The 19,220-nt window shown below is 44.0% G+C and overlaps 3 protein-coding genes across 3 annotated transcripts; all 3 read left to right on the top strand.

The window, feature by feature from the left end:
• Window positions 1–394: 394 nt before the first annotated feature.
• On the top strand, window positions 395–2,515 carry LOC542696 (uncharacterized protein). Its single transcript, NM_001112212.2, has 5 exons — window positions 395–521; window positions 655–777; window positions 1,807–1,861; window positions 1,946–2,081; window positions 2,258–2,515. Exons 2-5 carry the CDS (start codon window positions 682–684, stop codon window positions 2,292–2,294), a joined length of 324 nt encoding a protein of 107 aa, NP_001105682.2. The 5' UTR covers window positions 395–521; window positions 655–681; the 3' UTR covers window positions 2,295–2,515.
• Window positions 2,516–6,393: 3,878 nt separating this feature from the next.
• Window positions 6,394–13,980, top strand: LOC100194266 (putative acyl-activating enzyme 18 peroxisomal). Its single transcript, NM_001359438.1, has 14 exons — window positions 6,394–6,849; window positions 7,132–7,261; window positions 7,457–7,716; window positions 7,815–8,016; window positions 8,100–8,140; window positions 8,413–8,535; window positions 8,694–8,767; window positions 8,870–9,090; window positions 9,448–9,542; window positions 9,618–9,834; window positions 9,908–10,033; window positions 10,321–10,419; window positions 13,319–13,528; window positions 13,640–13,980. The coding sequence occupies exons 1-14, from the start codon at window positions 6,572–6,574 to the stop codon at window positions 13,751–13,753; spliced, it is 2,190 nt and encodes a 729-aa protein (NP_001346367.1). The 5' UTR covers window positions 6,394–6,571; the 3' UTR covers window positions 13,754–13,980.
• Window positions 13,981–15,868: 1,888 nt separating this feature from the next.
• Window positions 15,869–18,860, top strand: LOC100217309 (uncharacterized). Its single transcript, NM_001152891.2, has 8 exons — window positions 15,869–16,485; window positions 16,886–16,981; window positions 17,098–17,172; window positions 17,255–17,385; window positions 17,474–17,574; window positions 17,670–17,798; window positions 17,916–18,031; window positions 18,179–18,860. Exons 1-8 carry the CDS (start codon window positions 16,288–16,290, stop codon window positions 18,590–18,592), a joined length of 1,260 nt encoding a protein of 419 aa, NP_001146363.1. The 5' UTR covers window positions 15,869–16,287; the 3' UTR covers window positions 18,593–18,860.
• Window positions 18,861–19,220: the final 360 nt, after the last annotated feature.

Raw genomic sequence — 19,220 nt, 5'->3', positions numbered from 1 at the left:
TTCAATGTTACATCAAATCTTAAATCTAAAATATTCGGTTCAGGACAAAGCTAATGCGCCCTACTCCCTCTGCCCCCCTGATTTAGTCGTTTTGGATTTGTCGTAAGTCAATCACTATCAATTTTGATCGATTATACCAGACTTAAAGTTAATAGATTTATCATAACATAAACTACCATAATATGCAATTCTTTTAGTTTAAAACAATTTAATTATATATATATTGTTGTTCAAAGTTAAAATAGTTTAAATTAGATTAAACTAAAGCGACTAAATTATGTGGACGGATAGAGTCGTGGGTAGAATAAATAAATTATGCAAGAATTTCCAAAAGATTGTTCGAATTTGTGTATGTTGTCCTCTCTCTCTCCACCGTTGGATGGCAACATACCGCCTATCCACCTGCGCTCTTCCCGTTCCCCAACTGCAACATCCTCTATCTCTCTCTCTCTCTCTCTCCCTCTCTACCTGCCCCGTTCCTCACCAGTCTCTTCCGCCGGCGTCGACGAGAGCTGCGCTAGGTATCCCTCCCCCTACGGGTTGGCGGATCTTGCTACGGCTGGTCACACGTCCTGTCGAGATCGCCCCCTCCCCGATTTCGCTGCTACCGTTGTTGAATTCGATGTGGTGATTCGGTATGCGTGGCATGTGCAGGTGATCTCGACTGCTTCCTCGCCCCCCATGGCGACGGCGCTCAAATCGTTCCTGAACAGCCCCGTCGGCCCCAAGACCACCCACTTCTGGGGCCCTGTCGCCAACTGGGGCTTCGTCATCGCGGTACGCCTCTGCGGATCATGCTTGGGCTCTTACGCAAACCTGTGCGATTCGTTGACTTAAACAACGCGCCGAACATAGTTTCACAATTATATCGATGCTGGCGGCGCTGGAGTTCTGTCAGCTTGAAAATTGATTCAATCTGTTTATAGGGTTTAGGGTGAGGGATTCGGAGCACCCGTTTTCTGTGTGATAAACGTTGTTAGGATTTTATTCTGGGAGCTAAGATGCTAAGGCACAAGGTTCCTGTTTTCTGTGTATTTCTCTTCTATGTGATTGGGCCTTCATTGGACTGACAACTTAATGGTTTGTTTGGGAGAAGGGGCTCAAGGGATTTTAGCCCACTCAATCCCCTTGCTCCAAACAAGCCCTAATTCAATAAGTGCACAATTACAGACGTACAGTCTTAGATGTCTTGTTCTAGGTATATTCCAAGGTGCCTGCGAATTGTATTCAGCTGAACTTACCAGATGGGTTAATATCGGCGTTCAAGCTATTGGGTACTAGGTTGCGTGGTGTAATCTGTTCTAACTGTTAATATTTTAAAGGGCCATCTTCCTTTTGTGTGTTAATACTTTGATAATGTTTGACTGTACCTTGGGTTACTCTAAATTGTTTCTTCTGGTGGTAGGGGTAAGCTAGCATAAAAATGCAGTGATAGCTATCATTCTGAGTTACTCCATGTTCAGCAACTATCTATCATCAGATTGTTTTCTCACGGGTGCTAAGTAACGAATGTTTGACCTGACCATTTCTCTTGTTCTAACTAAACCACCCTAAATTTCAATTAGTAAACTTGTTCACCCTAGCCTGCAAAAGTAATTAGATTTCTAGGTAAATTCCTGTGATGGACACATTAACTAAATAACCATACAATTATGTATATATTTATTACAGTTGGCATTTTACATTTAGATTCCATTACCCTCTAAGTTGTGTGTGCTTTCATTGAACTCTCTCTCTCTCTATATATATACATATCTTTTGCTTCAACTAAACTAGATCTCTTTTGATTCTGTATTTGGTTTGCAGGGTTTGGTTGACATGAACAAGCCTCCTGAAATGATATCTGGCAATATGACAGCAGGTAGGTGAATTACTAGGGATTGTCTCACAGTGCCTATTTGATGGGTCACATCAAACTGCTGTTGATACTTAAGTTTTTATGCAGCCATGTGTGTGTATTCTGGACTCTTTATGAGGTTTGCATGGATGGTACAGCCCCGAAATTATTTGCTTCTGGCATGCCATGCTTCCAATGAAAGCGTCCAGCTCTATCAGTTATCTCGCTGGGCTAGGTCTCAGGGGTAAGGCTTGTAATGTGAATTTGTTCCTTCACCATAATAGTTCAATGCCAAGTTTACTGGGCTAACTGTTTTCCTTCGAAAGCTTTTTTTTAGTTCTGATTCTTGTCCTATTTATCTTTTTGATAATAATGAAGCTAGCACATAAAAAAATTGATGTCAGAGTTTGATTTTCGCAGGTACCTGGAGAAGAAAGAACCAGAGGCCAAACAGTAAAGAGGGTATCCAACACTGCAGTCATTTGTTCAATAAAGAAAATATGCTGTGGAAAACATTCATTCTGTTGCCAATGCAGTTTTTTTTGTATGTTTGCAAAATATGCTGAGGAAATTTCATGATACCTAGCGCAGTTACAAGTGTCTGCTTACTTTTATGTGCATTTGTCAAGACACATTTGTTTTTTACATTGCTGCCTTCCTACTATTTGGCACTATTTATTTTACCTGGCTCATCCGCTCATGTGCCCAAAATGCTTAGTAAAATAAATTCATGTTCACTTATACAACACAATTCCAGATTTTATTCAAGTCAAGGAATATTTTGACGTTCTGTTCCTAGACCGAACGAAATACTTAGAATATAATATTCTAATTAATTCCTATTATACAAAAAGTCCAGATAGACTGAACAAAAAGGGCTTCATTTCTATTTTCCAATTTGGCAAATCACATATTTGTTTCCTTCGTATGAACAGAAAAATACAATGACTCAAAGAAGTTCCTACCACGAAGATCAGTCATTGCGAAATTTTGCTCCGGTCGCTCGGCAATGTCATCCTGGATTCGAATATATGTAAATATTGATTGAAAAAAAATCCATCTTTGGTCACAATGTACCTTTTAGACTTAGATAAAATTACAAAATTCAAGATAGAAATTGACAATAAGATGTTTGGTTCACCCCCTCCCCCCAGCACAAATGCTTGGTTTCTTCGGTTCTAAACTGTGTTGAGTTTTCTTTATACATAGTTTGTGTACAATTATGCCTAGGTATTAATTAAAAACTATGCTTTTAGACAAAAGCTTGGAATGAATAGAGTATAAAGGGCCCCAGGCTTGCGCTAGAGGTTGTGCTCTACCGATGACGGTTATTATGGGATTGTTCGAGTGGACAGTGGATCTCCAAAAAGGTTAGAGTGATCTTCCATATATTTCACGAACATTTAGATCCGAAAACCCCGGGTAGCTGTACTTTTCTCTTACAGGATGTTTGATCCCTTCATTTTATAGAAATTGAAATTTACTTAATAAAGTAACTTATTTAATTTTGAATTTGATATTCCACCGTTTTCCAAAGTTCAGATATAAGACTATCAAATTCATTGGGTTGGAGGATGAGAAATAATTTTACGCATTAGTAGAATTTGTTTCTATTCTGTAACTTACATGACATTCTTTGTACCACTCCTTTATATTAAAAATATATAACACATAAATATCTTCGAAATCTTGCTAATAATAGTATACACATATTTTACATAAAACTGAATTAGCTTAATTGATATATGCCTAAATTACTATTATTAGAATGAAATTTAATTGAACGATCCAAACGGGTTGTTAGGCTATTCTTAAAGCAAGTATAATAACATGTTGCAAACGAGCAAAATAGTGACATGGAGGCAGGCTAAATGCTAATGTAGGGAAGAGAAAAGAGAAGCAGATAATAAATTTATAGTTGGTGTAGACAGAAGAACCAAAAAACTTTATAAGTGGACCATATGTTAATAATTAAGAGCTAATACATGTGGGCTAAGTGGTTAGCTACAAAAAATCTTATAATCAGTAGTTGGTTGTATTATTAACCTTGCTTTTAGTGAGAGTTCCATACTTACTCCCTCTATCCTATAATATAAGGCATAACTATTTTTTTGCCTAGCAATATAGGTGCTCTCTACGTACATCAATGCAATAGCACTAGTGTTGATAAATAGAATTAAATACATTTTTTGTTCTTTAAATCTGATGTGGTTACGTTTTATATACTTAGATGAAAGAAGTATTAAACAACATGTCATATAAGCAAATAAGATGACGTATCGAAGAGATATGAAAGAGTTTTAGGCCTCCTTTGCAATACGTTTTTTTTTCATTTCTTTTTTTCTGAAAATAAATTGATTTTTATGAAATTCATGCATTCTAAAGAGGCCTTTATAGAAGATAAGAGAGTTTTATTATGAAGATGAAATACACTATTTTCTAGATAGATGTTTGACGTGGTAGCCTCGAAAACAGTACTGTACAAGAATCTATTTGTTGCGAATGTTCTTAGGGCATGTACAGTGGTATTTAATGTAGAAGCTTTTGAGGTATCTAAAGGGTTATTTACAAATCGTGGAACCATCTCTCCGTCTGAAGATATGTCTCTAACTCGTAATCCAAATAGCAACAGGCGCCCCACTTTCCACTGTAAGAATTAGTCGTCCATTTTATCGATCTGATGTTGTACAAGCGCATTTACTTCTGTATTTATTAATAGACTACATTTATACACTCTATTGTATAATAGAGTCTTTTAGTTGTCTCTTGTGCTTAGAAACACATAGGGCATGTATAATGGAGAGACACCAAAACGGTTCTCCAAGCACAAAAAACAATTAAGAGACTATTATACAATGAAGTATCTATAAATATAGTCTATTAACAAATATAGAAGTAAATGCGCTTGTACAACACTGGATCGATAGAACAGACGATTATTTCGTACAGTGGGAAGCGAGTCGTCTGTTGCTACTTGGGTTAAGAGTCAGAGACGCTTCTTCACAACGGAGATACAGTTCCACGTTTTTTTTTCTACAAATACCCTTTAAACACTTCATAAACCTCTACATTAAACACCATTGTACATGCCCTTGTGAAACTCAAAAGACTATCCAAGCTTGTCAGTTGAGCACCGATACCTACGTAGGGATGATAATGGATCACGATCTAAATGCTTCTTCATAAAATTGTAGAATTCTAAATAATTTTTTAGTTTTAAAAAAAGACTCAATTCTAATATAATATGATACTTAGATTTTATAGCGTAAAATTTAAAGCGTATTGTCACCTCTATCCCTACGTCTCTATAGTGGGGCCAGGCGGAATGGCGGATTGAACATGGCGGTAGCACAACTGTGTTGCTGCTCCATGCGATAGTGGCCGCCCGTACAGCCCTAGTAGGCAATAGCCACCACCATCTTGCGCCGAGATCGATTAGTTAGCACTTTTCTACTGAGTACTCGTCGGGTCTGTACGTGTGCCGGGAATGCTGGAATGGAGTTTGCTGGCTGCAACGATATATAAATAAAAGCATTAACGTCCTGTGCACGTGATGGCGCAGGGCCTGAGCCTCACTGTTTTCATCTCGCAGCAGCCAGCAGGCACAGGCGCGCCGCAGTCCGCTTGTCGCCTTTGCGCAGAGATGCCGCTGCCGCCTGCCGGGCAAATCTCCTGTCCATGCGGAGGAAACCAGGGCCGGCAGCCGCGGCCTCGCAGGGAGATCCCGAAAAGGCTCTCGCGTGATTCCTGAAACGAAAAGTCATGTCTCCTGATCCTGAATGGCTTGCTCGCTTGGAGATCGCTCGACGCTTGACAGCCAACGGCCATCGCTTTTAAACTTCTTTCGGCCCCAGGCAGCTGGACAGCACGGAGCGGCAATGGCGTCTCCTTTCCACCGGTCAAATATCGGTGCTACAATCTATGACGCTGAGTTCGGTGACACGTAGGCGCCACGGCGTCCGGGTTGTACCAGCACAACATATACCTCGGCGTCATAATTTATGGCGACGAACTGTGTTACTTTGGTGTTATATGCTATGAGGTCAAACAAAAAAAATCTAAAAATGACATTAAATTTTCATAAATCCAAACATGATTTTTTTCTCTAAAAAATGGCCAAGATGTAAAAAATTCGGCCACCATTTCCTTCTGCACGTCGTCAACGGGCGTGTTTGTTTCCGATTATAATCTGATCATCGATAAGAAAAGTGTGTGCCGACAAGAAAAGCCCGGCAAACGTCGAACACGTTTATTCTCATTGCGAAAGGCAAAGAAACGTATGTCAGAATCTTAAAACACCAGCGCCGGCTCGCTTCTTCAACAACGCGCGTTCGTTCAAATCAGAATTGAACCAACCAGCACCTGCAGTATCAGAACTTCAGAATGGTTGTAAATCAACAACTTTTTTATATAAGCTGAGTGATTGAGTAGTTTAAAACAACCTTTTATTTTGTTTTATGCATCCAATGGCGCCACGTAGTCAGCTCCGCACGCGAGCTCTACCGAACGGCACTCGGCCGCACGCGCCGGAGCTCATCTCCCAGTCCCAGACCGCACCTCCTACCTACTCGAACCCAGCCACCCACCCAACTGCCCGAGCCTGCGACTGCTCGGCTTCCGCGCGGCGCGCACAGAAACGGACGCTACAGGGGGGCAGCAGCGCAGGCGGCAGTCCGGCTGCAGAGCGAGAAACCCGCAAGAGGCGATCGCTAGCCGCGAGCGCGGGCGGCCACCATGGCGGCGAGCGCGAGGGGGAGCGTGTGGGAGATCCAGCCGCGCGACGTGGAGGCCGCGGGGCTCGCCGCAGCCGACGCGGCCGCGTTCCACGCCGCGCTCCGCTCCGCCGCGGGCTCGGCAGCCGCCTCCGGGGACGCCGTGTGGGCGGCCGTGGCCGCGGCGGGGGTGCTGCGGCCGGAGCACCCGCACGCGCTCCACCAGCTCGTCTACTACTCCGCCTACGCCGGGTGGGACCGCGCCGCCCGGGGCCCGCCGCCGTACTGGTTCCCGTCACCGTAAGTCGGTCGCCGGTCGCCCTCTTTAGTGATTTCGTGACGTGGACAAGGCAGCTTGATTTCTAGTAGCTTAGCTTGCAGTTGCACCCATCTGTTTGCCAAATTCGCCCAGCTTTACTGTTTGTGCGATGTGACTATGACATGCACTGCAAATCTCAAGCAGTACCAACTACCAAGCAGCTAGCTAGGCTGTCGATGCTTTTTTTTTCCAGTTTTTTTCTGTATCTAATATCGAGTATGCTGCATGTAATTAGTGGCATAAGTGTTTCTCGATTCTCGCAGAACTGACTGTAAGCAAACGAACCTGGGGAGATTGATGGAAGTAAATGGACCAAAGCTGTTAGGATCATCATACAGGGATCCTATATCAAGTTTTAACCACTTTTACAGGTTTTCCGTAGAGAACCAAGAGGTCAGTTTCTCTAAATCAGACAAATATGTATAAGTAAAAGCCAAAAAACACTTCAAGGATATTCTCTTTCTTTCTCTTTTTTTTTTGTTCTTTATTAGTACATCATAAAGTGATTATCTGGACTTAGTTTTCCTTTCTTATTTTATTCTGCATTCAACAGTGTGATCCTAGCCTCCTAGGTGATTTCCTTTTCAGGTCTACTGGTCAATGGTGCTAAAGCAACTCGCAGTCAAGTTTAAACAAGAACCAATGTCAATTCTAAGTACGTCAGATAGATCAAAGAAAGGGGGGACATGGCTTCAAGGTGCAGTGCTCAACATCGCTGAGTGCTGTCTGTTGCCTTGTCCTTCCCTGAAGAGGACAGATGACAGTACAGCTATCATTTGGAGGGATGAAGGCCTTGATGATTATCCAGTGAACCGAATGTCACTGAAGGAGCTTCGCAGTCAAGTGATGTGTGTTTGTCATTTCCAAACAAAGAGTTGAAGTACACTCTTTTTTCTGTAAATTATTCTTCATTGTGTCTTTCTGTGTTGCTATTTCCTTTCTTCAGAACTGTCGCACATGCCTTAGATGCCATATTTGAGAAGGGGGACCCGATTGCAATAGACACGCCTATGACATGCAATGCAGTCATCATATATTTGGCGATCATCCTTGGTGGTTTTGTTGTTGTATCTATAGCAGATAGTTTTGCACCTCAGGAGATTGGTAGTCGTATGGGTGTCTCCAAAGCAAAGGCAATTTTTACCCAGGTGAGAGATTAACAAAGACTTTCATGGTATATCTGTTTAGTATACTATATATGTGGGCTCATTCTGAAGTACACAAACTTCAGGATTTCATTGTTAGAGGAGGGAAGAAAGTTCCATTGTACAGGTATGACTGATCAGTTAGTTCAAATTCATGCTCTGGTAAATTAATCTGCCCATTTTTTTTTAAAAAAAGGAGAACTTGTGTTTTCCTATACAATTTTGTAGCTAATATGTAATTTTTACAGTTTGTAGTTAAATAAGATCTAGTCCTATGGAACCATCTGCTTACATTAGTTGGACATCTTTATATATACCTTATCCTTAACTGAACTAACGTACTTTGCATAATAATCATCACCACACATCTGAGCAGTTCATAATAATTCCATTCTTCAGCCGTGTCATACAAGGGACTTCATCTAAAGCTGTTGTGATTCCTGCAATTGGAGATTCTCTTGGAATTATGCTAAGGGATGGTGATATGTCCTGGAAAGATTTTCTTTCTCACGCTGCTGGAAGGTAGGTGCTCAATTTTCTGTCTCTTTGTCACACATGAATAGATGGATATTTGAGCTTTGGCGATCCTGAAATTCTTATTTCATAAAATTGAGCACAATTTCATTGCAAAATAAAGGCGATCTCTTCATATAAGGTACATATATCTATTGGGTTTGCAGGTCATCTTCATATTCTCCAGTTTATCAATCTGTGGATGCACTAACTAATATACTATTTTCTTCAGGAACAACCGGTATGTCCTAGAACCCTCTTCCTTTTCCCTTTTCTGCTTGCCGGCTTGCTCGCTTTTGAGGTTCACATTTGATATTTTATGTTCCATTTTTTCCTTGTGAAGGGGAGCCAAAAGCAATACCGTGGACACAACTTTCTCCCATAAGATGTGCATCCGATACCTGGGCACATTTGGATGTTCGTCCGTGTGACATAGGTTGCTGGCCTACTAATCTGGGCTGGGTTATGGGACCAATAATCATCTACTCATGCTTTCTGACTGGGGCAACTTTGGCTTTATACCATGGATCTCCACTTGGACGCGATTTCTGCAAATTTGTACAGGTATGTTTGGCATAGTGTGCACCATCATCTGTTTTTCAGCTGCTAAAAGGATCCACCCTTGCCAATGCCACTTGCATATATTGTAGTTCTGTAAGTTTTGAGGTTCAATATGTTATGTTCCATTAGTCACCTTGCACGTAGCATGGACATATCTTACTTCACATTTGTTTGTTGACAGATCTAGCATACCTCTACTGGATAACCACCCAACCTTAAACCTTGACACACTACTATGTTTTTTTTAAAAAAACTTGACATGCCTGAAAATTCTTTTTTCTTCAATGCTATATGCTGTTTTTTTTTTAGGATGGCTTTTAGCAAATGCTGAGCGATGAATTCCTCCAAAATATTTTGCAGGATGCTGGTGTGACTGTATTAGGAAGTGTGCCTAGCTTGGTGAAGTCATGGAAAGCTGGGAACTGCGCTGAAGGGCTTGACTGGACCAAAATCAGGTGAGTGGCCCAATCAGAATATATCCATCTTCATCACAACCTGGTAGAAGGACAGGTAAATTATTATTCTTGCAGAGTACTAGGCACAACGGGGGAGGCTTCTGATATTGATGACAACCTGTGGCTAACTTCGCGTGCCTCATACAAGCCCATTGTTGAGTGCTGTGGAGGCACAGAGTTGGCATCCTCATACATTCAAGGGAGTCTTCTGCGACCGCAGGCCTTTGGAGCTTTTAGTGGCGCATCAATGTCCACTGGGTTTGTCATACTTGATGAACAGGGAACTCCGTATGTAAGTATTGTCCCTTAAATTTCCGTTTTGTTTAATGCGTTCGAGGCATAACCAGCTAAATTGACTATGATAGCCTGATGATATACCTTGCTCTGGAGAAGTGGGTCTCTTCCCTTTGTATTTTGGTGCTACTGATCGGCTTCTCAACGCTGATCATGACAAGGTTTACTTCGATGGAATGCCCATTTATAAAGGAAGGGTATGGACTTGCATATCTTCTTGTTTGTATATTTATTAAGTAAGTGTTTCCTATTTGATTTTATTACAAAAACTGTGGATATGATGCTACTTGCCTACTTGGCTATCTAGTATATACTACAGTCTGTCATGAATTTTCTTTCACAGAACGTATACAATATCAGCATTGTTCACTTGTATATTTGTTTGCTGGACTAAATTGAAGTACTAAATTCAATGCATCCCATTGAAAGGTATTAGTTATGAAACAAACTGGTGAAATAATCTTTCTTTCCAATTGTGTTATAGCAACTCAGACGACATGGAGATATAATCCAGAGGACAGTAGGCGGGTACTATATTGTACAGGGAAGGGCGGATGACACCATGAACCTCGGTGGAATTAAGGTTGGAGGCCCCTCTTCCAAAGTGTTCAATCATTTAATATCATCCTTGTGTTACATGAAGGAAACCATAACCTGCCAACATATACCATTACAAATTAGTGGTTCTTTACCGAAAGGCATTTGAATAATTATCTCTACTTCTCTTCTCTACTACATACAAAACATCAGTTTCCACTGTTCCTAAACGGTAAAAAGCTAAAATTATACATAAATGAGGAATTGATGGCTCCAAACCATATTGACATCCACATATCCAATATAACACATATGTCTTTATATTTTATACTCTATACTTATAATATTTTGCTAGTATTTTATTTATTTCTAGTTTTCGGAAGAAAGGTAAGAGAAATGTCTTCTTTGCTCTTGTCGTCAACCTGTGGCACCGAACACCATTGGCCTCCCCTCTGCGCAGCTAACGGCTTCCCTTGGCCTTCACCTCACCCCTGCACTCCGCCGGCCACCGGTGCATCCATCTTCTCCGCGCTTGCCACGCCATGTTCTATACCCTCGTCGTCGCCTGCGGCCAGCAGGCACTGGTGTTGCCCCTGGTCCGACTGCGGCACGCGGAGATGCAGTTCGGCGCCAACAGGCAGCGAGGGCAGCCAATGACCTGCGCCCCTGTTGCGGCCCTGCACCGGTGGCTATAGGTGTACATTCGGGCCGCCCAGCAAGCCCGAAAAGACACGTATTGTTTGAATTTCGGAGCGTCCCGGCCCGTTTGAATTTCGGGCCGTGCTGGACCGTCCCACGGGCCTAGCCCTCGGCCTACGACCCGACACGTAATTGCTTAAATGTGTCGGGTTCATTTTGGGCGGCCCGAAATTCACATTAGGGTCTGAAATTCATTTTTTTGCCCGAAATTCACATCAGGGTCCGGAATTCACATCAAAGCCCTAAATTCAAAACAAATTTAATAAAACAAATAAAAGATAAGCCAAATAAATTTGAACAAAACAAACTTAATATTTGTATTAAAGTTACCAGAGCTATGCAATGACTAACTCGTTTACAAATCATTTTGTTAGAAGGAAAAAGAGTATAATCAGCTCTATACAAAGTTTGTAAGTTCAGTTTATTATCTAATATTCATAACAAAAGTAAAATTACATCACATACTCTAATTAAAAGCTACAAAAAACATCTAACTAGCATTATCTTTAGCTTTGTGTTCTTTATCAAGTACATGAAAGTGTGGTTTTAATAAATACTAGTCGGTTGCCCGTTCGTTGCAACGGTTTACAATAATACTCACGTAAACTATCCACCAAAAAAATCTCAAGATTTTTTATTGATTGTCTCCGCTCTCCGTATAATATTTTTTTGATTTGGCTAACTAATGTTATTGTTTACTCCATCCAATATGTCTTGGTACAACACGACCAATGAAGTGGGCGATTAGAAGAGAGTTCACAACGACTGACTGAACGAAAATAGATTATAGAATGACATAATTCCACCATACAGAGACCAAATAAAAGAAAGTTTGTGAGCTCAAGTTTCTAAAATAAGTCACATGAACTCAAACTTATAAAAAAGATAGATCAAAATATGGAGTGGTTGCTAAAGTCAGGCATCAATAAAAATTGGATGCGCTCCATATAAATTATGCTAATTCGTAGCAATTACTAACGTTTAAAACCAACAAATAACCTTCCATTTTACGGTTAGTGTGACAAATCATTGTTGCTCCATCCAATCCAGCAACCTCAAACACCATGGAGTCAATTGCGCCAATGTGGTATCAGAAACGACATAATGCTTGCAAGAGCCAAGAACGTCGTGTCGTGCTTGAGCTGTAGCCTCGGTCCATAATGCTGGTCAGGCCCGACACGATTATATATTTTTTATTTTACAAAAAACATATATACATATATACAATTTATATTCAATATTAAAAACATTTGAGCATGATGTTCTACTGGTTAGACAACTTCACCCAGTATCTCCCGCCCTTCTTCCATCAGGGCATAAGTTCAAACTTCACCTCCTACGCCGTTTTTTAACATTTTACGCTGATTTAATCAAATGGACCGACGGCCTAACGGGTCGGGCCGGCACAGTCAGCAAGTCGGCATGACGTGCCTGGGCCAGAGCTGTGGTCCGCGGGCATCTGGTCCATGCTGGGTTGCCGTTTAGCCATCTATATGTGGAGGTGTGTTTTGGGACGTGGATGTTGGTTGCGCGGACCGGACGCGCGTGTAACGGGTTAATTTGAAATAGCTATGAGGGGTTATTTATAAAAAGATGACGCGAGATGACCGTTGAAACTGTTGATTTAAGTATATTAGAGATATATGCCATTTCGTGCCTCTATATGGGTCATTTCGTGCCTACCTTAAATGGGCCATGCTCGTGCCCGCCCATGAGCCGCGATCTCGGTCCAAACTCGGTCCGAGATATATCGGGCCGTGCAAGCACGACACTAAAATATTTTGGGTCGTGTCATGCCTGGCCGTGCTTTTTTTACGTGCTTCGGGCTGACCCATCAGGTCCGGCCCAAATGTACACCTATACGGGTGGTCTCACGCCTCGTGGGGCCCCGCACCATATGCTATGTGGCCCCTTGTGGCCCTGTGCTGGTGGCCTCGCATGGCCCTGCACCCACCGATGCCTCCGGGCTCCGGCCGCCGGAGCCAGGCTTGCCCCGGTGTCAGTCGGCTGTCCAAACCAATGGAGAAGAGAGGTGGAAGAGGGTTGCACGGGCAACATGATCTATTCACGTGTCTTTCTTTCTCCTAAGCCACGAGAATGATTATTTTAATAAACAGTGTCCAGCGGCAAAGAGAAAACACGAATTTTATAATGGTACTCGACAAATTATCGGTTTAGTGGTGTGTTTCGGTCAATTACAAGTTCTTCAGCAAATTCTGCCTAACATGTATCTCCTGCATATGCAGACCAGTTCAGTAGAGATAGAACGGGTGTGCAACAGAGCTGACGAGTGTCTGCTAGAAACAGCAGCAGTTAGCATCAAACCTTCCGGTGGGGGACCAGAACATCTAGCCATCTTGGCGGTGCTAAAAGATAGATCGGCCCAGTACGACGTGAATCTTCTCAAGAGGAAGTTCCAGACTGCCATTCAGAAGAACCTCAATCCTCTCTTCAAGGTATACATACGACCTTCTTCCCCTTTCTGCCCCCCCCCCCCCCCCACTGACGTCAAATGATCTGACGAACATGTGTACCACTGGAACCATCAATTGATCCTTTACATACAGGTGAGCTATGTCAAAGTCGTCGCTGAGTTCCCGAGAACGGCTTCGAACAAGCTGCTGAGAAGGGTTCTGAGGGATCAGCTCGCGCAGGAACTCTCAAATCGCAGCAAGCTATGACCTTTGAGACTGTTCTGCCTTTGTTTCAGCATCAAAGCTATCGATTTTCTTGTTCCATTTCAATAAAGCACTGCTTCAATGAAGGAAGCATACCAAGATGATCCTACAAATTCCCCCCGCCCCTGTAAAACTTCAAATCTGGTTGTCCTTTTGAAAAGGGAACCGTAGTCCAGAGAACGTTTGTAAAGGTCTGTACATTTTATCTGATCGTTACAGTGCTGATGAACAAACTAGGCGCATGCATAGTTGTGTCACTTAGTATGTACCAATCGGTGGTAATTGCATCGAATCATTTGCTGCGATTTTTTTTTATCTTGCGAGACAAGTGGGAGTCAGTGCTTCGTTGTATCGTACTGTTTGAACGTCTATCACCTAGTTAACCTCGTTTGTGACATGTGAGAGGATATAGGTTCTGGAATGCAGAGCTGCTGTGAGCCCTTCTTCTCTAACATGTTTATCAGAACACGCATGGCGTGTCCAAGGAGCAACTCGTAGCTACTGTCTTGGAAGATGCAGGATTAAGTGACTATCAAACAACTGTCACTGTCAGCCAGGCAACCATCCTAGCTGTAGGAAGCGTTGGGTGGGGCAGGTAGCTAGCCAACCAACGCAGAAAGCCCCGTCCGTAATGTTAGGGAGAGGGTTCGGCTGCCGCTGGTATCATTCACAGTGGCTGCTCATTTCCATAGGCATAAAACACTGATGATACAGTAGATAGGATTGTTTTGGTCAGTGTTTTTCTTTCACTAACTAGTGATCTTCAAACATATCGTATTTCTTGAAAAAAAAAGAAAAAAATGCATGTCCAATTACTTATTTGCTACCCATACTTATCCTGCAGTTATTTTGGTCAGTCTCAGTGGACGTCGTGTGTAAATTTCATTTGTACTAAATAAATCATGTAAATTCTATTTGTGCTGAATAAATTGTTGTGTATGCATTTTTTATGATATAACAGTGTATTTAAGAAGAGAATGAAGGAGAATGAGCTTCATTTAGATGAAACATTCGTGACATGGTTACCAACCACGTGTGAGTCATAAATTTAAATGTCTATAAAACTATATAATGAAACTTTATGTCATAATAGTCTTAGAAGCAACGTCATGAAACTAAAATGTAATAAAACTGTAGGGACTAAGAATTAGTCAACCAAGCACCCGGGTACGCGGGCAATTTCTTCTCTAGACCTCTAGTCCTGCAGCGTACTCCTACGTACACCCAAACGAAAATGGCATTTGCATCCCTTACGTCATCACAAAATCATAACGCCCGCCCGACCCTTTCCAGCAAAAGAAGTAGTACTGGCCCGTATACTCTTCTTCTACAAAGAAATGCGCATCTGCATCTACCTACGCCATCCAAAATCCATAACAACCAGTCATTCTCGTGACCGGGAGTCAAGCAAACTTAACACGCAAATGGCCAGGCAATTTTCCCCCTACTAGCAGCACGCCTCAATTGACGAATGGGAGACTTGACAGAAATTCTTCGGCATGTACATCAGAGAGACGACGGAGTCAACATTACTGCACAAGACGCACACAGCGCACTGTTTTTTTTTTCATTTTCCATTTTTTTTCTTGTGCAAAACTAAGCCCGGAAAAAGAGCTTGAGACTCGCAAGCCGCCTCTCAGGCTTACCTTGAAGAGGCTCACAAGCCTGCGACAAGCCTAGTTTTGTAACTCGCTCAAATAACGAGCTGAGCCAGCTCGCGTGCCTACTATATCATGTAGTGTCATATTATAACACTATTACATTATTATTACATTATTATGTTATTTATTTATTTTCTTATTTTTTTATAAATTTAATGCTATATATAGTTTAAAATATATTTCTAATTTTCTGTACATATTTTTATTTTATATATAATAAAAATATACAATTTTATATTTTGAATTGGATTTGGTGTGACAACTCGCGAGCAGGCATGCGAGCCTGAACAACCTTGAGCCGAGTCTAGTCTCCGAGCTTACTATATGACCCAGCCGGCGGCTCCAGCCCTATGCAGAACAGTATCTGAACCTCTCAATCAAGCTTCTAAATTGCAAACATGTGCAGGTTTTGAAGTGCAACAGATTCACATATACAGTTCAATTCTTGCCAATTTCTGGGAGCGAAAATCTGGCACTCGAATGCCGAACGCACAAGCGTGTTTTCTTTTCCTCAAACAATAAGCGAGCGCAACAACGAAACCGAAACTACCACGGATCAAGAAGAAAGAAAGTCCCCGAGACCCAGAGCCGCGGTCCAGAGCGGGCGGCGGCCGGCAACAACGAAACGGGCCAACGCCACCACCTCCACCTCGTCCTCCTCGGCACCTCCCCCGTCGCGTCCAGCGTTCCAGGTCCAGCTCCCCCCGCGATCCCGACGACCCCGTCCGCCTCGGCCTGCGCCTCCCCGCTACAAGGGTCCGCCCGCGGGCGCCGCGGTACCAGCGAGCCCCTCCTCCTCCACACTCTGCGGCGCGGAGATCCTGTCCCTGTGCCCCGGACCGAGAGGAGCCAGACGCCGGCGTCTGGAATTCGGACATGGAAGCGGCGGCGGCGGTCGTAGGCTTCGGCGCTGGCGCGGGCCTGACCAGGTGGCAGGCGGCGGCGCTGTCGGCGGTGGCCGGCTGGGTGTGGGCGGCCTCCTTCTACGACCTCACGCGCCGGGCGCGCGCGCTCGTCCAGCCGTGGGTCACGCGCCGGGTGCACGCCGAGACGGCGGCCATTCTCAGGTTCCAGGTCCGTCCCCTCCGCGTCAATCTCTCCCCTCCTCTACGGACTACGGTTACGTACTTTCTACTCATTTCTATTTTCTCCGACGAACAAATTAACTGCATTACAATGCTTCGAATTGTTGAATCTATACCTGCTGTAATCGCATGATTGATGCCAGCCTTTTTGCTTGGCCGTCGCGTCCTTGGTGTCTATAGGACCGGCAGCTTTGTAGCAAGGGCCGGTCGATTAATTTAAGATGAACTCGGCTTCGGTTCCATTCTCTTACATCTAACTTGAATGGATTATCAATTAGCCTTAGCCAGTAAAACCAATATAAAAGTTTTGGTCTCCTGTAAATACTCCGGTGTCTTAGTTTTGTAGATTTACGTATCTCCGGTGTTTCTCAAGTGTTGAACCATTGCAGAGGCTGGAGCACAAGTTGCTGGACAATATCTTCTCTGTGCTGTCATGCGTTGTCTCCGTGCCCTTCTACACGGGATTCCTCCCTCTCCTCTTCTGGGTATGTCTTCTGTCCCGTGGCCCATGGCCACTGATTTGATTGCCTTGCTTTCTTTATTTTCTGTAACAATTCTATTTGATTCTGATTTTTTTTTTTTAAAAAACAATACTGTGTAGAGTGGACACGGCAGGCTGGCTAGGCAGATGACCCTCCTCATGGCTTTCTGTGACTACCTCGGCAACTCTGTCAAGGTTTGTCATCTGTTTCATAACAACAAATTGAAGAGATTGGCTTTAGTTTAACCGCCGACACTCTCAATCTTTCTGAGTGCAGGATATAGTGTCAGCCGCTCGGCCGTGCTCTCCTCCTGTAAGACGAGTGACGGCTACAGAAGACGAGAAGGAAAATGCCATGGAATATGGGCTTCCATCATCGCATGCTCTCAATACCGTTTGTTTGACGGGGTATGTGTGTTCCTGCTCTTATCTCGACAGGGGGAAGCTCCAAAGGAATTGCCGGCTAAACGCTCCTTCTAATCAATGTTCAATGCAGATATTTACTACACTACATCCTCACGTTTGGAGAACATGGTAGTGTTACAGTTGCTGCGGGTTTATCTCTAGCTTTCTTGCTTGTCATGCTAGTTGGCATCGGTGAGTTAGAGTTCTCAAGGCAACTGTTTTTTTTCTCTCTCTTTCTCTCGAGTTACCGAAACATACTGACGGTTTGGTTTACCTTAAATTGGCAGCGAGGATATATCTGGGTATGCACAGCTTGACCGACGTTGTTGCTGGAATTGGTTTTGGCGTCGTCATCCTTGCGTTCTGGTTGGCTGTTCATGACCGTGTCGATGCCTTCGTTGTCTCCGGGGAAAATGGTACCTCCGTAAACCTCAGCGCTTTGGGTGCTTCAAATTTTGTGGAGGAACACGACCACGAGGTGTGGCGTTGGAAATCGATCAAGTATCATCCTAACAGCTTTCCCCGCCTTGCAGTTGCGACCTTCTGGGCAGGCCTTTCTCTGTTGCTGTGCTTTGCGTACCCGAAGCCGGAGTTCCCTACTCCTAGCTTCGAATACCACACAGCATTCAACGGGGTTGCTTTCGGAATCGTAAGAGCTCTGTTTTCTGATTAGCGTTGCTTAATCCTGTACTTGGTTCTAGTCAAACTGAAGATACTGATGCACACATGGGTCTCTGCTAACCTTAGACTAGACTGACATCTCTTTCTGACTGACTAACAAGCAAACATGATTCAGGTGTACGGCATCCAGCAAACATACTTCCACTTCCACACCCCTGACGCCCCGGTCGTCTTCAGCGCCGAGCTGCCCCTGCTCACGTTCGCCGGGCGCGTCCTCGTCGGGATCCCGACCATCCTGGCCGTGAAATTCTGCAGCAAGGCGCTGTCCAAGTGGCTGCTGCCCGTGGTGTGCAGCACCCTGGGCATCCCCACCGTGTCGTCCTGCTACGTCCCGGCCCTGAGAGCCGACAGCGGCAGCGGCAGCGGCAAGAACAGGCAGGGCCCCGGGCACCTGCAGCGGCTGCTGTTCTCCCACTTCCCCCGGAAGGCGTACGACGTGGACACGGGCATCAGGTTCGTCCAGTACGCCAGCCTCGCGTGGTCCGTGGTTGACTTGGTACCGGCCATGTTCGCCCATCTGAATCTGTAGCCAGCTGCGTAGAATTTCTGCTTCTCTTTTCGATGAGCTCCCAATGCGGCCCCCTCCTGCTCGTAAGACATGGATCAGCTTACGAGGCTGTAAATCCGATTGTCTGGCTGGCTGGCTTCTCCTTCTCGTATCGTATGTACCTAGCTGTTCTCACCAGGGGTGTTGTTTCTATGCAAGTTTGTGTGTGTAGTAAGTAGCAACCAGTAGTATTGATTGATGATGGATAGCTGAGACATTCTTGACGTCAAAGGGATGCCTTTTCTTGCCTTGTGTGTCCTAGCACCAACGTCGGGTAGATGATGGATGCGATGCGAGCGCTCTTCGCCTCTTGCATGCACAGGGTGGCAGAATATACGTCGTCGTAGACTCATAGTGGTGGGATTGGGTGTGAGAAAACGATGTGTGACGATGCATTCTTGACCATCGCTTTTCGACGCCGAAGCCAGTAGCCCGGCATTAGCTGGTGGCGGCGACGTCGACGGCGACGCGAGAATAGCGCCCAAGCCCAACGAATCCCTGTTGTCCCGTGCGGCTGTTGCCCGCCTGTTGTTCCGTGGGCACGCAGACAGCCACGGCATTCGAGAAGCTGTATCCTGCTTTTTTTTTTCTTTTCAAAAAGGCAACAGTA

This window comes from Zea mays, chromosome 1 (assembly GCF_902167145.1).
Source record: "Zea mays cultivar B73 chromosome 1, Zm-B73-REFERENCE-NAM-5.0, whole genome shotgun sequence".
Classification (NCBI taxonomy): Eukaryota; Viridiplantae; Streptophyta; class Magnoliopsida; order Poales; family Poaceae; genus Zea; species Zea mays.
Note: the sequence above shows the minus strand (reverse complement) of the source record. Positions and strands in the feature narration are given on the sequence as shown.

What these genes read in the sequence shown, in the direction of transcription:
- LOC100194266 (NM_001359438.1), top strand. Translation starts at nt 6,572, where the DNA reads ATGGCGGCGAGCGCGAGGGGGAGCGTGTGGGAGATCCAGCCGCGCGAC. An exon ending in ATGAACAGGGAACTCCGTAT is followed by an intron (nt 9,835 to 9,907) that starts GTAAGTATTGTC and finishes TGACTATGATAG; the next exon opens with CCTGATGATATACCTTGCTC. An exon ending in TGCCCATTTATAAAGGAAGG is followed by an intron (nt 10,034 to 10,320) that starts GTATGGACTTGC and finishes ATTGTGTTATAG; the next exon opens with CAACTCAGACGACATGGAGA.
- LOC100217309 (NM_001152891.2), top strand. Translation starts at nt 16,288, where the DNA reads ATGGAAGCGGCGGCGGCGGTCGTAGGCTTCGGCGCTGGCGCGGGCCTG. An exon ending in CGTTGTCTCCGGGGAAAATG is followed by an intron (nt 17,799 to 17,915) that starts GTACCTCCGTAA and finishes CCCGCCTTGCAG; the next exon opens with TTGCGACCTTCTGGGCAGGC. An exon ending in ACGGGGTTGCTTTCGGAATC is followed by an intron (nt 18,032 to 18,178) that starts GTAAGAGCTCTG and finishes AACATGATTCAG; the next exon opens with GTGTACGGCATCCAGCAAAC.
- LOC542696 (NM_001112212.2), top strand. Translation starts at nt 682, where the DNA reads ATGGCGACGGCGCTCAAATCGTTCCTGAACAGCCCCGTCGGCCCCAAG. An exon ending in ATCTGGCAATATGACAGCAG is followed by an intron (nt 1,862 to 1,945) that starts GTAGGTGAATTA and finishes GTTTTTATGCAG; the next exon opens with CCATGTGTGTGTATTCTGGA. An exon ending in CGCTGGGCTAGGTCTCAGGG is followed by an intron (nt 2,082 to 2,257) that starts GTAAGGCTTGTA and finishes TGATTTTCGCAG; the next exon opens with GTACCTGGAGAAGAAAGAAC.